The following is a 19830-nucleotide window of genomic DNA, read 5'->3' on the forward strand; positions in this document are numbered from 1 at the left end:
ATCGTTTGGCCATACGGCCGAACAATCAGATTACCACCAATATAGCCATGCTCGTTAATGGCATATCGGGGAAAGATCCGCTCGTTTGACGATATCCCCAAACAAGCGGATCTTTGCGTCTATGGCCACCTTTAGTCTTCATAATCACTCGAGCCAGTGTACCCCATTCAACTTCGGCACCATCTCTGTCTGTAGCTTTTCCCCACCTTTATTTATTTGGGTCATGCTGGGAAATGTAGGCTAATATATTGGGAAGCCCGTGAGACACGGGAAGAAACTGCTCTCAAGGGAAAAGTGAAACCTGCAAACATTTAGACAAGAATTTTTTAATGCCAGAGAAAGCCCTGCAACAGGGATATCCTTAAGCTTTTATCTCTTAATGTTCCATTACACAGTTACAAATAGGGCGTTCTTGAGCGACTTAGTTTGCCTTTCACAAACAGTATTTTTTTCTGTCCTCGTTTTTGAATAACCTGTCTTGATTTTTTTTTTTAATGCACACACAATGTATCTATTTGCTTGTTAAAGGATTTGCTGCTTTTAATGGCAAAAGTAGTTCCATAAAGCAGTACGGAAATGGTTAAAAAAACAGGTTTAACAATTGCAAGGTGAGTGAAGAATGAATGAGCACCCTGGTGAATGAAGGAGCCCTTGCGTGTGACTGGAGAACAGCTGGGCAGAGCAGGTGGAACCAGTTTGACAACTCATTATCCTGCAGCTCTTATTCATAACACTCACACACAGCTCTTTCTTACTATGATCTGTACTTTGACTTCTGCAGTCAATAAACATAATCCTTGCACAGTCTCTTGTCCTCACCGTATTGTGTATGTGGTGCCACTGGTTACTGAGAATCGGCATGGTCTGTTTACAAAAGATGCAGCCCTGTCATTTCAGTGTGTGCTACTGCATGCCATCAACACTGGTTTCTATGGATGCAAAATTGAAATATTCATTGACTGTAGCTAGAATTTACCATTCCAACTACATATGCCCATGCCAGGTACAGGTAGGAGACTTGTTCTCCATAATGTTTGACGTTAAACCCAATGGGATTGTTTTGCCTTCAGTAAGGATTAATTATATCTTAGTTGGGATCAAGTGCAAGGTATTGTGTTTTTACAGTTTAAAAAGAAATCCATTTTAAAAATTGAATTATTTGATTAAAATGGAGTCTGAGAGATGGCCTTCCCCTAATTTGGAGCTCTCTGGATGACGGATACCTGTGCTAGAAGGAACTGTGAAATGATATGCTAATACTAAATACCCCAGGAATGGTCAATCTATAGATAGGATCTCGCCACCTTTTCTTGACATAAATTCTCTTTTCATTTTTGTTTCCTATTAATATCATTAACATAAAGTATAATATTTAACAGCCAGTAAAATACTAAATGGATAGCAACCCTAGCGGAGGCCCACAATATCATGTTGACCTACAACTTCTATCATACACGTATAGGATTGCTTATCTGAAAACTAGATATCCAGAAAGCTCTTATGAGAAGGTACTCTCCCTAGAGGCCATTTTAAGGAAGTCATTTCATTGTTTAAATTACTTCTATTTTCTCTGTAATAATAAACCAGTATCTAGTACTTGATTGGTTTACTTTTTTTTTATTTATTTTTCTAATAAATTTGTGCTATGGAGTAAATTTGGGCAGCTTTGCACCCACATGGTGCCCTTGAAGCAGCTGTAAGGTAGTTAACAACATAAGCTTTATTCCTCTGCTCTCCTGCCTTATGTCCTGATTATGCTTGGTCTATCATCTGAAATAAATCTGCAGGAACAGGTTTGTAACACTATCTCCACCCCCCAGCCTCGCTGAGTGCTGCTCAGACGCGGTGTTAGAGCATCTGCAGTGGTTATTTCTGAATCCTTCTTTCGGTCCTTTTGAGGTCCCTTGAGGCCAAAAACTCTGTCCTAGTTTAGCTTCTCATTAGCAGACCATTACATGATGGCAATATTGTTTAAAGAATTCCTTTAAAGGGGTGGTTCCTCTTTAAATGAACTTTTAATATGTTATGGAATGGCTAATTTTAATTGGACTTCATTTATAGTTTTTGAATTATTTGCCTTCTTCTGTCTGTCACTGACCCCATCTAAAAATCGAATACTCTGTAAGGCTACACATTTATTGTTATTGCTTTTTATTATATTCAGGCCTCTCTTCTATTCATATTTCAGTCTTTTATTCAAATCCATGCTTGGTTGCTAGGGTAATTTGGACCCTCCGATAGCTGAAACTGCAAACTGAAGAGATGCTGGATAAAAAGCTAAATGACTCAAAATCCACAAATAATAAAAAATTAAAACCGAATGCATATTGTCTCAGAATATCAGTATCTACATCATACTAAAAGTTAATTTAAAGGTGAACAGCCCCTTTAATACAAATTTACTTTTTGGAGGTTTGCAGGTGAGGTATATGGCCATTCACAAGGCCCATTTTAGCTGCTTGCTGTGCCTCTTTAGAGTCTGCCATTTTTTTTAGCCGGTGTATTTGGGGGGGGGGGGCAGACGGCCTGCCTATTTGATATCTGGACTGTAATTGACTAATTTCTATGGCTAACATTTGCAGATCAGGAGGTGTATTGATGAAAGGGACAAACAAATCATTGCTGGGGAGTTGCGTGCAGAGAAGGAGGATGTCAGGCTGTGGGTGCAACCTTAGCCACGTGGGGATCATAGTCGGATATTTAATTGCATGAAAGTCTAGCTGCTGCAATTAGGAGCTGGCACGAGAGTAATGTAAAGCCCAGGCGAGCAGCCAAACCTGTCACCTTACGCAAAGGTAGCTGGTGACTTCTGGCATCACAGCACCTTCTTCTCACGTTATGTACATATAGGATTGAACCTGTGCCAAGCCTCCCACCTGCAATCTTGACTATCCAAAAATATACTACCCTGGAGTAAAATCATGTCTGTGGACATTTATAATTGTGTTTTACAACTTTACCCCTCAGGTGCTCTTAGCAGAGTATATGCATTGTTATACCCATACCAAGTGACCTGCTGACAACACTTTGTTTTGCTTTCTTACGATGGATTACATTGCTTTATATAGAGCTCTACTGATATGCACAAACCTTATGTATAAAATAACAAGAACTCTTCTGTGCACCATGACTCTATGGGGACCAGGCTTTGTGTCTGCAATGCATTTATCTCTATTTTTATAGTGACATGAGTGTGCACAGCTCTTCCTATAGCCAAAATATGTGTCGTTGAAATTGAAAGAAGACCATTCTCTAGAAAATTCCCTGAAAACTTGTTTCAGAGAAGACGGTTGTGGAGTACAGGTACTAGGAAAGTTTTTAGTCAATGATTGTTACTTTACCATTTTTGGTAAATATTCCCCTAGGAGTCTAAAATAAATGTGGAGCAGAGATAGAACCGCTTTTCGGGTGATGAATTATAAAGGGATCATGATGTCATTGTATTTTAGCAGGGTAAATTCATATGCTTACTTGGTATTCTGTAAATGTAGCAGGGTCTACAGTTTGGCTATAATTGACAGATAATGTGAAAACTTTAGCAGTACTTAGACTGAAGCAAAGCGGTAGCTGCTTTGCTTTACTAAAGAGATTGTTCACCTTTCATCATAGTTCATCTGAAATGAAGACTTTTTTCAATTATTTTCTACTTTCAGTGTGTGACCGTTCTAATGAAGTGTACATCTAATTTTTCATCTTTCTAAAGCAGCTCTGGGAGGGCAGGGTTCGCTGACTCTCGCTAAACGGTTCTAAATTGATACATTTAGTTGATCGATTTCTTATCGTTGTCCCTGCTGAGTAGAATCCCTGAGTTTCATTACAGACAGCTGTTAAGATGGCCACAGATGCAAAGATCCGATCATACGAATCAACGTACGATCGGGCTTCCTCATCTCCGACCTGCCACTAACCATTCCGATCAAATAAAGTTCAAAAGAACAGATCAGCAATGCCCCTGACAGCAATCGTATGAAAGTTATGTCCGACCAAAGCTGGTGACAGTCTCCCACTGAAAATCGTACGATCAGCAATACATGCAGAGATATTATCAGCAGCTGACAAATCTTTTAACCTGTCCGATCGTCCAAACAACCGATCTCCGCTGGATGAAAAATGTCTGGACTCTCCACACACGGTCCGAAAATCGTACGAATCCTCGATTCGTGTCATCAGATCTTTGCGTCTATGGCCAGCTTTAGAATTGATATAATAGTTGCTAATACTCCAGAGATGCTGCTCAAAAATGTATCAACTAAAAGTTGCAATATTGTGAGTTCAGAATTTGCACCTGAATTACTGAGCTGCCAGACTGAAACACCAGAGACAGGAACATTCAACTCTAAACTTAGATATTGGGGGGGGGGGCAGTAAAAAATGGAAAGCATTTTCTGGAGAACAATCTGAAAACAAATGAACTGAAAAAGTGGAAAGTGAAGAACCCCTTTAATGCTTTATTTCAAAGGGCAACCTTTGTTCATTTGCTATTCTTAATACACTGGTCCAATTTTGTCATTTGTACCCCAGCAGAAAAACATAGAGGACTGAATTCAGATCTCTGCATTATGATTCTACTTAGAGATTTGAAGAGGATTTTGTCAGTTTTATTGTTCAATGAAGTGCTAGATCTGCTTTAAGTTTATGTATATATATATATACACATACTCATAGAATGATGTTGCACACTAATCAAGCAATTTAACATTCTTTATCAAAGATGTACAGTATATGTAACAAACATTGCTGTATATAAGTCAGCACACATTGACAGTGATCATCAGGGCCATAAAGATACATACCACTCAGCAATATACATCATACAAGTATTAAAGTGGATACTCTGAGAGAATTGCCCCAATGTTTCATCAAGAAGCCTTTGTCAAGGGAACTCTAGTGCACGCCATCTTACTTGCAGTATATAAACCCTGTTTGGCACCAAACTATAATCCACTAGCAAGCATTTTCTCGGAGTAGAGTGAATTCAATACCGCATTCAACTGTATAAATGTACCTGAGGTTTCATTCATGTTGTTTCTGAAGATGAAAGTAGTAGTATACAGTGGTGTGAAAAACTATTTGCCCCCTTCCTGATTTCTTATTCTTTTGCATGTTTGTCACACTTAAATGTTTCTGCTCATCAAAAACCGTTAACTATTAGTCAAAGATAACATAATTGAACACAAAATGCAGTTTTTAAATGAAGGTTTACGTTATTAAGGGAGAAAAAAAAACTCCAAATCTACATGGACCTGTGTGAAAAAGTGATTGCCCCCCTTGTTAAAAAATAACTTAACTGTGGTTTATCACACCTGAGTTCAATTTCAAAGGTTATAAAGCCATTTCTAAAGCTTTGGGACTCCAGCGAACCACAGTGAGAGCCATTATCCACAAATGGCAAAAACATGGAACAGTGGTGAACCTTCCCAGGAGTGGCCGGCCGACCAAAATTACCCCAAGAGCGCAGAGACAACTCATCCGAGAGGCCACAAAAGACCCCAGGACAACATCTAAAGAACTGCAGGCCTCACTTGCCTCAATTAAGGTCAGTGTTCACGACTCCACCATAAGAAAGAGACTGGGCAAAAACAGCCTGCATGGCAGATTTCCAAGGCGCAAACCACTTTTAAGCAAAAAGAACATTAAGGCTCGTCTCAATTTTGCTAAAAAACATCTCAATGATTGCCAAGACTTTTGGGAAAATACCTTGTGGACCGACGAGACAAAAGTTGAACTTTTTGGAAGGTGCGCGTCCCGTTACATCTGGCGTAAAAGTAACACAGCATTTCAGAAAAAGAACATCATACCAACAGTAAAATATGGTGGTGGTAGTGTGATGGTCTGGGGTTGTTTTGCTGCTTCAGGACCTGGAAGACTTGCTGTGATAGATGGAACCATGAATTCTTCTGTCTACCAAAAAAAGAGAATGTCCGGCCATCTGTTCGTCAACTCAAGCTGAAGCGATCTTGGGTGCTGCTGCAGGACAATGACCCAAAACACACCAGCAAATCCACCTCTGAATGGCTGAAGAAAAACAAAATGAAGACTTTGGAGTGGCCTAGTCATTAACTTGTCCTCAAAGACTCTAACTAAAGAGGAAGTGACTGTCTTGAATAGGGGGTTGGGATATGTACCCACTGCTAAATGTGAACCTTTTATTGTCCATGTTGAAATGTTTAAATTTTTAAGGTCACTGAGATTGAAAATGTTTTTTATGGACAAAAACAAGGGAATACGGTCCCAGAATAAAAAAGAAGTACTGTATGGGAAATTGAAAAATCGCAGTACGTATAACCCAGTGGTGGTTAATTCATCCCTAGAAACATTTTCAAACTTGGTTTATAGTGACATAGAGTCTAACTTGAGGAAATTTTCGACACTGAAAATAAGTAATTTATCATTAAGGGAAAGGGAGGCACTTTCCAGACTACAGGAGGATAAAGAGATTACGGTTAAAAAAGCGGATAAAGGGGGCGGGATAGTGGTCCTTAATACTAAGGATTATTTAGGGGAGGTGGAACGACAGCTCTCAAATTCGGACCACTACCTTAAACTAAGTAATGATCCCACTGCAAGGTTGAGAACGGATATACAGATATTCTTAAATGATGCATGTGTGACAGGGATTATTACCCCAGAAATAGAAGCCCTGTTACTGAAAGAAAACCCTAGGGTACCGATCTTTTATCTCCTTCCCAAGGTACACAAGACCTTAGTCAATCCACCGGGTAGACCCATAGTGTCGGGGGTAGACTCTCTCTTACAACCATTGGCAATATATGTAGACACCTTTCTGCAGGAGATTATACCTAAATTGGACACTTGCTTGAAAGATACCACACAATTTCTCAACTCCCTTAGAGAAACGCCGATACTGCCACCATCACCTATTGTTTGTACAATTGATGTGAAGGATTTGTACACCTCTATAATACACGATGAGGGAATAGAATGCTGCAGGGAGTACCTTCTGAGGGATAAAGTACCATCACATGAAGTGAATTTTCTTTGTGAGTGCTTGGATTTTATTTTGAAGCGAAATTACTTCCGGTTTGACTCAGATTTTTATCTACAAGTACAGGGCACCAGTATGGGAGCTAATATGGCTCCGTCCTATGCAAATATTTTCATGCATAACTTTGAGCATTTATTTGTACTGAGTCATCCGGTTTACAAGCACCACATAGCAGTATAGAAAAGGTATGTGGACGATATTTTCATGGTATGGACAGGTCCACCAGCTTTACTGTCCGAGTTCCACGCATACCTGAATACCGTCCACACTACCATAAAATTCACTATGTGTGAGGGTCCGTTGATAGTAAACTATTTGGATGTACAAGTGACATTGACTGATGGGGGCTTCCATACTGATTTATTTAAAAAACCCACAGATAAGAATAACTTATTGCATAAAAACAGTTTTCACCCAAGGGGGGTCACTGGGGGACTACCCAAGAGCCAATTTATTAGGGCTCGACGTATTACATCCTCAGATGAACTATATGAACAGCAAGCTGATGATCTGGTGAGAAAATTTCATGAGCGGGGATATAATAAACACGATCTGCAAGGGGTTAAAAAGGATGTCCTAGATATGGATAGGGACAACCTTTTGAAAGTAAGGGATAAGGATAAATCCCCTAAGAAGCAAAATGTGGTATGTGTAACGACATATGGGCCCCACTCAACCCTACTTAGGAAAGTAATAACACAACATTGGCCAATTTTACAAAAAGATAAAATCTATGGTAAATTGTTCACAGAGAAACCACTCTTTAGCTGTAGAAGAGGAAAGACTATAGCAGATGGATTAGTAAAAACGGATTTTAGAAGGAAACCAATACAAAAAGTAGTATATAACAGGGTGGGAACTTTCCCATGCTATAATTGTGGCCACTGTAATGGGATCATCAAAGGAGAAATTTGCAAGCATCCGAGCCAAGGGCATGATATAAAATTAAAGCATTGCGCAACCTGCATCTCCGAGTGTGTTATATACCTGTTAAAATGCCCTTGTGGGTTATGTTATGTAGGTCAGACCTCCAGGGCGGTGAGAACGAGATTGAACGAACATAAGAGTGTAATAAGGAATTTCAAACCAGAAGAAAAGGAAGGGAATACTGATACTGATAGGAAAGGAGAAATATAAAAAAGAAACATTATTGGCGAAACATTTCTTCGAGATGAGACACAATGTTGCTCAATTGAGATGGCAGGTACTGGAGGTGGTGAGGAAAGATGTAGAAAATGATGTGAAAAATTTTTTATTGAGGCGAGAGGCCTTCTGGATTTGGCAACTTAAGACATTAACTCCGGGAGGTCTAAATGAGAATTTCAGCTTGACATGCTTTTTATAAGATAACGCACAATGCTTTTAATATGCTTTTAATTACAAAAGTTTAAGATCCTTGTGTCTTTTCCATTTTTTGTTTTAGATGAGAAATATCCATGTGAGGACTATCAAAATGGGTGGTGGTTAGAGAAAATTAATATGGTCACCGATAGTGAGTAATGGGCACTAATGCACTTTCATATGTTTTTTATAAATATTTTTTATAAATGCTTTATACTATTTATATAACTTAATATTTATGTGTGCGATTTGAATTATTGTATAACACTGATGATATATGAGAATAAGGATGGAAAAGAGTAAATATCACTAATAGAAATGTATAAAGTATTAACCCATATAAAGGGTTAACCAGAAGTTGCATCATGGGAATAGAAGGAGGAGCATTGTACTTATAAGGGTTTGTGTTACTTGGGTGTTTTATCCTGATGAAGGGTGGTGAAAACCCCCCGAAACGTTGATGTGTGGTGAAAATAACAATAAATAACCTGCTGATTATGAAGTGTGTGCGGAGCCGTGATTATACTGCAATTTGTTGAGGGGCCTTGCCGGGCCCGCGGTGAACCAGCACCACCAGTGCAGGAAAGTGGACAAGGTGAGGGTGCGGTAAATATAACACTAGTCAAAGTCCTGACCTGAATCCTATTGAGATGTTGTGGCATGACCTTAAAAAGGCGGTTCATGCTAGAAAACCCTCAAATAAAGCTAAATTACAACAATTCTGCAAAGATGAGTGGGCCAAAATTCCTCCAGAGCACTGTAAAAGACTCGTTGCAAGTTATCGCAAACGCTTGATTGCAGTTATTGCTGCTAAGGGTGGCCCAACCAGTTATTAGGTTCAGGGGGCAATTACTTTTTCACACAGGTTTGGATTTCTTTTCTCCCTAAATAATAAAAACCCTCATTTAAAAACTGCATTTTGTGTTTACTTGTGTTATCTTTGACTAATAGTTAAATGTGTTTGATGATCAGAAACATTTTGTGTGACAAACATGCAAAAGAATAAGAAATCAGGAAGGGGGCAAATAGTTTTTCACACCACTGTAAGTACAGTTTTTATCCTTTGTAATTTTCAGTAAGAAACTGCATTTTACATGACTCTCTGTGGATATTGTTTTAGGTCCTAGCATCTTGCCTCCTGTTGTTTTATTGCTCTTGGTTTTTTTTCCCCCTCAGATTCAGGACTTGTGGTACCCAGTATATCCTATGTCTTGCACAAGAAGCTACTGTGTGTGGCTGAGAAACATGGCCTTTCAGTGGAGAGGAGACTGGAAATGTCTGGAGTCTGTGCTAGCCAGATGGCACTTACATTGCTTGGAGGGCCCAACAGGTGAGTAAAGATACAAAACCTGCATAGTCATCATTTTGTGCACTCTTGCAAACTCTTGCTGAAAGAACTTCTTGAGGATCTGCACAGCCAACCCTGCCAGGGGGATTATATGGTCTCTGATTAGAAAACACTAGTTCTAGAAGTAGAATTCTGTAGCAGCTGGAGGAATCAAAACGCTTCCTGAAATTATTTTTAATGGCACACGGGCAATGTTCCCTCTAAATCCTTCTCAACTTTATGTGCCAAAAAAAATCATATATATGCATTCCAGAATAAATACAAAATTTAATATTTATACACAACATTCTTTGTGCGCACCACAATGTGTTGTGTGCGCTGGCCCCAAAATGTGTGTGTGTGCACAAGCTCACAGCTTAGAGGGAACATTGCACACGGGGTGTTTTTGTTGCTGGGAGGAAGAGAGCATTTTTGTTTGAATATGCAGTTGCACTGGCTTACAAGCAGATGTTCACATTGTCTGCAATACAAAGGTACTTTTGGGTGATTTTGTCCCCTACACAGGATGTAAATTAACATAGACAAAAAAAAACCCTATGTGCTATGTTATCTTAGAAGTGACCATTGCCCTAATTAAAGGTAGAAACAATAATTCTGAATCTGAAATTTTATGGTGTTACAATTCCTGTTTATCTGCAGTGCAAAACAATAAAATTTTTCTTTCCTCAGGATGTGTACCCTCTCAGAGGTCATTTTGTACCTTGCAGCAGCTCTTTTTTTCTGTCATGCCTGCTATTGATATAGCTTTGTAAAATGTGTGATGTTACACATCCTAGACATTAGCAATGTGTCATTTTTAGGCACACCAAAGCTCTTGCCACTCTTGAAGCATCGAGCCTGGCCACCAGGCATGCAAGATAAGCCAATTATATAACCAAGCCCCAATTTCCCAGTGCTGGAGTGATAGGAGGTTGCTCGGAATGTTTCTCTCTTCACACGCGATGCTTATCAGCAACTGTCTACTCTTCCTGCTCTTACACCTCTTAGTCTTCAGTAATACCAGTTCTGCAGGGTTCCCTGAATGCACACCAATACCAGTAAGCTTGTACTTTGCAAGCCTTGCGTGTGTATAAACACGCACAGGTAAACTGGTAGGTGTGGGTTGGTCTTGAGAGTTTGAATAAACCGGATATCATTACTACTGCATAAAACGCACCAATGGTTTCAAGGGATTTAAATTTACATTGCTGATATTTTCTGTGCATTTTACATCATGTTTGTTATTGGGAAATGGTTCAGAAGTCCATCTCTTCACTTGCACTGGCCTTCTGCAAGTTTTCTATACACATTGCAAATAAGACATTTCATATCTTGACTCTAATACATGCTAAGTGACGTGTGTGTATATATAGATATATATAGTCATATTGTTGAACCGGCACTCACCATCAATTAGTCAAATCCCGGGTGCTCTTCGAAAGAGAGCAAATAGATATAGTTAGGAGCACTCACGGGTGTCGTGACAAAAAAGGGTTTTATTGCAGTGTTACAGTCTACCCCACATCAACTCGTTTCGGTTCTCTCTGAACTGTCGTCAGGATTCCTATCTATCTATCTATCTATCTATCTATCTATCTATCTATCTATCTATATATATATATAGAGGCATAAAGATACATTCACAAATTCCCAGTCTAGGAATGACCAAATCTGCTCCCAAAAACCAGGAGATTGCCAGAGTTATAGTGCTGAAACTACTCAAGCACTGAGCTTTTCAAAGTGGAATATGCACTTTTATACAAACATTCATTGGTAGAGAACACTTGGCAGGAGGTGATTTTGGATAGGGGTGCTCACGTTCTAACAAACATTTGATCCATGCCAGGGCCAGACTGACACTAGTAGCTTAAATGTTTTGCTCCTGGTTAACAAGGGCTCAGCACTAGTCAGTATTGTAATGGACAACTCTGCAGGTTGGTGATGAAAACAAATTATGAACAGAGAAAAGGTAAAAGGCAACTACAGGAGACTGGGACATACTGTGGTCCTCCAGAATGTACTCTACTTGGAAACATAGGCTGCCAGGCAGCTTTAGCACTCAGTCTGCTTTTGTTTCTTTCCTCCTTCTTCATAATGATCCTTTGCGCCCGCCTGTAATCTTGTCTGCGCTGTAGAGAGGGTGGATTGAGCAAGAAGTAAAAGGGACGAAACCTGAAGAACATTGAGGAGAGAGAGTCAGAACATTTTTGAATCCATATTTTCTGCGGGGATAAAATGTTTCTGGTGGGAGGGATAAAAAGGGGAAGAGCAAGATAAATGCCAGGGGGTAAACAAGTGAAGCTAGGAGGGAGAAGGAAAGAGCATGCAAAAAGTTGACAAGAAAATTGAAGGGAGAGAAAATATTAAATACCAGAAGTAAAAGGGAACATATTGGAAAAGCAAAGGGCTGATACAAGAAATGAGAAGAAAAAGACGAGGGAAAGGTGGGAGTCCGAAGAAAGAGGGGTAGAAATATATAAAGAGGAATAGAAATGGTTAGGAAGAATAGAAGTGTAAGGAGGTACAGAAAGGTAGAGAAGAGAGAAGAAAAGCTAGGGAAGGGTGTATCATTAGGAAGCCTTAAGGGAGTATGTAGAAGAAACCTTTGGTGAAAAGAATTAGAAGGGAAAACAGGAATTGTATTTGTTATGAGGAGGTATGCTTGCTAAAATTGCTTAATCGGATGCTGATGTGAATTTTGCATAATGGGATGCTGATGTGATGTCGCAGCGCTGATAACGACGCGACACGACTGTCGCATGCAGCGTCTGCATCAGACAGTCGGATCAATGCTGCAACATCATGCGACAATTCTATTACTTACCTTATTTTTGTCGCATGCGTTTTGTCGCAGCGCGTCGGATTGTGGCAAAATCGCTCATGGAGTCCTACCCTAAGGGAACTTGAACTGAAGGAGTTGGAAAAGATTCTGCTTTAGATACTAACCTTTCAGCTGCAAGGGATTATTTGCAATGCCAATTATGGTAGTTGCCCAATGTCCTATACAATAGAAGCAGAAAAGAAGGAGCCATTTATTCTCTCCATTATGTAAAGACATAACTTAAATTTAGGGTAATTTTGTGGTGCAAATCATCCCATCAAGGTCCACTTATAGGGGTTATGCAATGTGCATGTTACATTACGTTACACACGTCACAAATCCTTTGTGCATAGGTTGCTGATTTGGATTTAAAGCAAAATGTATATTAAGTGTGAATGATTTATTATATTTTCTTCTTTGGAGTTGATTTGGAGGTGAGAGGGGGATACAGTATGAGGTGCTGGCTCAGTTGTTCCTGCTGGTATCAAATCCATAGTACTGTATCTTTAAGCAATATGTATTCATGTTATGCTTCAGTTACCTCAGCAGGAGTCTATAGTGGTCTGTACAAGCCTTTGCATGATATTTAAATGAATGTTGTCAAATGTGCTGCAAAATAAATACTTGATATAGTTTGGTAAGGAATACAGGTGTGAGGGCAGCCCTCTGTATTCTGAAAATACACTCACCGCTGAAAAATAGGGCCACTGACTTTCCTGGGTAACACATTATTCATTCTTTTAATGTAGTCTGCCATTATGCTGTGTGTCATCTTCATCTATTCTTGCTTCCTAGACTGACCCCTAAGAATGTTCATCAGCGCCCTACTGTGGCCCTTCTCTGTGGCCCCCACGTGAAAGGAGCGCAGGGCATCAGCTGTGGCCGGCACTTAGCCAACCATGATGTTGACGTTATCCTATTCCTGCCTAATTTTGTAAAAATGCTGGAGCCAGTTACCAATGAGCTAAATCTGTTCTGCCAGACCCAGGGCAAGCAAGTATCCAGTGTCAAAGGTCAGAGGCTGTTAATACACTGTTAGCATGATTGTTCAATGATCTATAAGGGGTATAAGGAAGGGCCTTTGTAGGGTATCATTTATTATGATTGGAGGAAAGTTCAACAGTTTTGCACCTTCCACCGCCCCCCCCCCCCCCCGCGCTGACAGGCCACAACTCTTTTTGTGCTTATGAAGTGCAGAGAGTTGGGCCTATCCTCTGTATACTGCAGCGCTGCAAATAGAAGAGACAGGACATGGTGATCCCCTGGCACACCTATACTCAAATCTTTTTAAAGAAATGTAATTTTTCAAATTCAGGTGAATGGGATCAACCCGCAAAATTGAATCGAATTCTATTCAAAGTTTTTTCACCCAAAAAAAACTCTATATCCAGGATGTCTCCAAACAACTCCAAATTGATTGCAGGAAGTCCCCCATAGGCTAAAACCACAATTCAGCGGGTATAAGGTGGCGAAAAGTCTAATTGGAATTCTTAAAGGACCAGTACATTTCGAAAATTTGAATTCAATTTTTTTTTAAAAAAAACTGGAATTGAATTTTAACTATTCCATAGTCAAATTACTGTAAAATAAATGCGAAAATTTTAATTTTCACTTTGACCCTTGATAAATCTGTCCCTAAATGTTTAAGGCACAGAGAGCACCTGCTCTGCATCAGCAGTAGGTACAAAGTTTGGTAAATGAGCCGTATTGTAGAACATATTATTGTAAGATTTCCCTCCAAAGCTAAGGAACCCCCATGGGTTATTCAGCTCATTACTTAAAAAAAAAAAAATTAGTGAGATCAGATTTCAGTTAACTATTTAAATAAAAGTAAATAATAAAAGTAAATAATTCTTTAGAACTTCAGCAATGTATTTCTTTATTGCATCTTGTTCCTCTGTGTAATCTAATGCTATGACTCCATCTAGTGGTGAATAAGCTTTTTTTTGCCTAATTGGATAAAGTCCTGCTTAAATTTTGGCAAGTGATCCTGTGTATGGCCAGCGTTCAGGGCAGCCATCAGGGGGAGGACAGGGGGGAGAGTTGTGGGGGGCCCCGGCCACACTTGATTAGCCGGGCCCCCTATCTTTCTGAGAGCTGCTGACTTCAGGAAGGCATGGACGTTTAAGGGGCCCTGGGGGGGGGGGCCTGGCCACCAATTGTTTTTTCTCTTGTGGGGTCCTAGCCACCAATATTTTTTAATGGGGGGGGCCCTGGCCACAAATGTTTTTATGGGGGGCTCTGACCACCAATATCTTTTTATTTTTTATTAACATGTGGGAACCCTAGCCACCAATATTTTTTGTTTTTTTTACTGTGTGGTGGGGAGGGCGGACCTGTAGGTGGGGCTTGCGATGGACGCAGCCCAGGGGGCCCAGGAAATTTTGTCGTACAGGGCCCTGCGATTTCTGATGGCGGTCCTGCAAGCGTTGCAGCTTCTTTCACTTCACAGTATAAGGTAGAAGTTTTTGAGTTATTTAGCTTTTTTTCAGCAAATTACCCTAGCAACCGTGCATTGCTAAAAACAAGAGACTGGAATATGAGTAGGAGAGGCCGTAAATAGAAAGATTTATTAGTAATAAAAAAAGTTAGCAATAGCCATAAATTTGTAAACTTAAAGAGCATTTGTTTTTAGATAGGAATTAGTCACCCCCCCCCCTTTTTTTGAAAGCTGGAAAGAGTCAGAAGAACTATAATAAAAAATAATTAAACTATAAAATAAAAACAAAAAAATTGTAACCAATCGAAAAGTTGCTTAGGGTAAGACCATTCTATAATGTACTAAAAGTTAATCTGAAGGTGAACCACTCCTTTAAGTGCCCTCATTACTGCTTATATAGTGATTGCTAGGATCAGTCCACTATCTATGAATTGCACGAATTACAAGTTCATTGTAGTAGTGAGCTCCTGCTGATGTGGCTACATATGGCTCCCACAATACTTATCAATTTTGCCAAGATTCAGTAAGTGTACGTGCTCTGAGATGGAGGAATGCATGCATCAGGCCATAGGTGGAATGAAGAAAAGCACAATACTAAAAGGAAGAGATTATCAAGAAAAATAAACTTTTTTGACCAATTAAAAACTGGTTAACAATGATATTTTTTTTAATTCATGTATTGAACTCTTCTATGATTGATTTACAATGCATGTGTGCAGAGTTTTACTAACTTATTTTGTGAATTATTTTTCTAGATCTGCCACAATGTCCTGTAGACTTGGTCATTAACTGCTTGGATTGCAATGAAAACTCCTTCTTGCGTGACCAGCCCTGGTACCGAGCAGCTGTAGACTGGGCCAACCAGAACCGGGCTCCTGTGCTAAATATCGACCCTCCTGTGGGCGACCATGTGCAGGGCATTGATGCCAAGTGGTCCCTGGAGCTGGGCTTACCACTGGCTCTAGGGGAACAGGCCGGGCGCATCTATTTGTGTGACATTGGCATCCCACAGAAGGTTTTTAGGGAGGTGGGTATTGGCTACCACTCCCCTTTTGGCTGCAAGTTTGTGATCCCATTACATTCCATTTAGAGATAGAATGGACAGTCCTCCTGTGCCAGCTTTACATTAGAGCTACTTTTCTGATGCCTTATCAGGATGAGTGCAGTTGTCTTAAGATTTGGTCAGTAAAACCTACAGCACGGCCAGTTTAATGGTTATAAGTGCATCCGAGGGATCCTGGAAAATCCGGTTTATATTGCCTAAGTCCCTTATCACCAAATCTATCAATTGACACTTTCTATGAAGAATGCATCTTAACAGCGATGTATTGCTCCCTCACTTGTTGCTCCTCCTACATTTTCACCTGCCCAGCTCCTCCTAAAGTTCCAGCTCTATATCAACCTGTTTGCAAAAGAAGCACTTTTTCTTTTTTTAAATCCTAGTAACATTGGCAGAAAAATGTTTTATGTTGTTATACCAGTGTTCATCTGCCATTAAGTGGTTAAGTCATTTCAGTGTTGGGATGTTACAGCTAAAAGCACTCTACTACATGCGTTACATGTAATTATTTCCTACTCGCCATGGTCAGACACAATGTATTTTCTTTTTACCCGTCTGCAGCTTTCCAACTCTTCCTTCATCAATAAGGTTAGTGGTTGGGCGACCAAAGAAGCAACTAAAAGTGTATGTTTCATTGCAGCTTTAGGGAGATGTGTGGGTTGCTTTGGTTTGTTTTAGGGATGCACCGAACCCTGCTAATTAGGGTTCCATTAAATCCCAATCCTCTTATCGCACCCGGAAATTGACTGGGCAACGTGATTGAAATGCAACAGTTTTTGCTTTTGTTGGGGATCTGATTGTTTTGCCCAGGCTCTTGGATTCAGCTACTGAAAACACCTTCGATTCGGGTGAATCCCAGATTTGGTGCATCCCTAATCTTTTGCAGAATTTCTATAGCAGCCCGAACCTTTTTTTATTTATTTATTTTTAACTTCTAATGGGATGAGGAATCTCAAAATGCATATATTTGCCTCGGAAAGAGACTCCAATCTTGTTGTTAGAGAGGCAGCGCTCTTAAATCTGCTTCTAACACCCTAATGCTGAGTTGCATAAAGGAAAAGTTCTATACAGCAATAAGCTGTACATTGTATGAAGACCCTGACACAGGAGCCCCTTACATTGGCATTTTTTTAGTTTTATTGCAGAATGTGTTGTCTCTTGAGGCATGAAGATATTCTTCCCTGTATACTATTGTCGTTTCTGACGACTGCTGGGTATGGGAGACAGTACTTATTAAATGTTGCCTCAGCCTGACATACAGTTGACCCCATGGTCAACCTGCAGCCGTATTCTATTCACCATAGTCTATACAACCCTTTACAAATGCACCAGAATCTGTCTATATCTGTCTCCTGCTGTGTTGTATGCAAGCAAATTTCAACATTCCGGATGCATGAAAGAGACCCACTGGTAATAAATAAAAAACCTATGAGTAAGTGCCCACTAGGCACAAAACATGTTAAGCCACACGTCCTAATATTTTTATTTTTTTGGAACAATAATTGCTACTGCGTTTATTACCAGTGGGTCTCTTTCATGCATCTGGAATTCTGAAATTTGTGGCAACCTTTGGACTGGGGTTTGTGTGTTGAGACCGCAGTGTAACTATTTTTTTGTGATTACATATATATAGATTTGCTTTTTTGAAGCAGACATACACACCTTTGTATTATTATATGCAAGCAAACTCTAGGAACTACTCCTTCCCTTGCAAGTGCATCTGCTGAGCTCCACAATCTCTCCCAGACTATTGGCTTTCAACAAAGCCAGCTGTTGTGCAGTATTGTACCATTAATTGCTGTTATGGTTCATCAACCTCTCGGTGTCCTAATGAACTTTCAAAAGTGATAAACACCCAGGGAATTATGACGGGTGTGCTTTCATTTTGAGGAGCAGTTGTGCTGTAGTTCTGTATAACTGTAAATGTATTGTAACCATCCCTGTTGCCTCTCCCTGCTTCTAGGCACAGAATCAACACTTTTTTTTAGCTGCACCTGTCTTTAGAAATCTGATATGTCAGCAGTTATGTTTTTTGCAGCTCCTTTTATGCCATGCTAGGGATCTAATATTCTGGGGGTAATATTTTTTTTTTCCAAATTGCCCTATATTCTGAGCTACAGCAGAGCTAGCAGTCTTACTAAGGCACCTTCCAAACAAGGGCTGTATTGCTAAAAAATTGTAGCCAGCAGCCTGCCCTGGAGCTCCAGTAAAGAGACTGGGTTTAGAAGTCCAGGGGACTAAAATTGAGGTTCTTGAATGAAAGTTTTGTCTCTACGATAGACTATCTTTTAGGATGTTATAGTATGGCTAATTCTAAGCAACTTTTCAATTGGTTTTCATTTTTTTTTAATAGTTTTTTTTTAATCACTAGCCTTTTTCTTCTGACTTCCCAGCTTTCAAATGGGGGGTCACTGACCCCATCTAAAAACAAATGCTCTGCAAGACTACAAACGTTATTGTTATTGCTACTTTTTATTACTCTCCTTTCTATTCAGCCCTCTCCTATTCATATTCCAGTATGTTAATCAAATCGGTGCATTTGGACCCTAGCAACCAGATTGCTGAACTTGCAAACTGGAGAGCTGTGAAATAAAAAGCTAAATAATTAAAAAAAAAAACACAAATAAAAAATAAAAACCAATTGCAAATTGTCTCAGAATATCACTCTCTACGGCATACTAAACATTAAATCAAAGGTGAACAACCCCTACTGTTAACGATTTCCATGAAAGCCATTGTCAGGACACTTAACTAACATTTGTACAAAGTAATTCTGATGTGAATCACACAAACATCTTTCTTAGAGGAGGCTTTTATGTGCTCATGTTACAGTAAGGCTTCTTTAGGGCTATAGCACACTGTGAAATTGTTCATTCTCTAGCCAAATCCAGCCCGTGTGTGACATAGGCCTTAATACGTTTTTTGGGCCTTGTTTTTAATTTAGCCCAGAATGTTTGTTTCATTCATATAACAGAATAGAACACTTGATACCATTTTCTTTCCTTCATGGTGATATTTTAGGGCCATTTCCCCTTAGCACCTCGCACTTGTTTGAAGGGCAAGAGTATAAATAAGTGAATGTTAAAAAAAAAAAAAAAAAAAACCTCAGCCTCCTGCTTTCCTGTTGCTACAGTCAGTGATTAGAACAACCAGGATACATTCTAAGTCGGAGAAGAGAAAGTGAGGGAGATACAAAACTGTTATACATTTGCTATATTCTCTATACTCAATATGTTAGAATTGTATGAAAACTTGCTCTAACGGCACATGGGAACATGTGTTCAGTTATTTTCCCTTTTGTCCATGTTGAATGAAGGAGAGCGGGTGCATATAATATACTTGTTGCAGTAGTCTCCTTTATTTCTAGAGGCATGGTTTTCCTGCTGGGTTCGGGGGTTCTACCATTGCTATTAAACAAGTGTTTTATTCTGTCAAAATGTTTCAAATCTCATGTGAAAGCCCCTGTGATATTGTGATAATCCAGTACAACAGGCTCACAGCAGGTTGTTGCCAATGATATCTGGAATGTGGCTAGAAAAGAAGGGACGGTAATTGTGCGGTGTATTTATAGCGAGGAGTCTGCACTCGTGGACAATACACTGGCACATGACTATTCCAGCACACAAATTGTGAAAAATGCAGAAAGTTTTAAATAAAGAAATAATAAATCCTGGTGTTTAGGGGCAGTATATGTTTAGCAGATGTCAGATCACTTTCCTATCCCTACATGTGACATATAAGAGAAGAAACTGTTCTAATGACTTGAATTAGAATCAGTTAGTGTTGTTAGATCATGTCACTGGGGGGGGATTGATACCCTGTTACTGTTACTCCT

General features: G+C 39.6%; 1 protein-coding gene across 3 annotated transcripts in view; it reads left to right on the forward strand.

Annotated features, from left to right (window-relative positions):
* The window catches only part of edc3.L (enhancer of mRNA decapping 3 L homeolog), a 36154-nt gene extending 18972 nt beyond the window's left edge, over positions 1–17182 (forward strand). For 2 of the 3 annotated variants that reach the window (XM_041586695.1, XM_041586696.1), the window contains exons 5-8: positions 8430–8498; positions 9524–9677; positions 13291–13508; positions 15691–17182. In XM_041586695.1, the coding sequence (XP_041442629.1) occupies positions 8430–8498; positions 9524–9677; positions 13291–13508; positions 15691–16025 (776 nt within the window). In that variant the 3' untranslated portion in view covers positions 16026–17182. The remainder of the gene's footprint in view (positions 1–8429; positions 8499–9523; positions 9678–13290; positions 13509–15690) is intronic. The other variant, XM_018252942.2, reaches the window with a different exon arrangement.
* The last annotated feature ends 2648 nt before the right edge of the window (positions 17183–19830 follow it).

This window comes from Xenopus laevis, chromosome 3L, assembly GCF_017654675.1.
Source record: "Xenopus laevis strain J_2021 chromosome 3L, Xenopus_laevis_v10.1, whole genome shotgun sequence".
NCBI classification, from domain to species: domain Eukaryota; kingdom Metazoa; phylum Chordata; class Amphibia; order Anura; family Pipidae; genus Xenopus; species Xenopus laevis.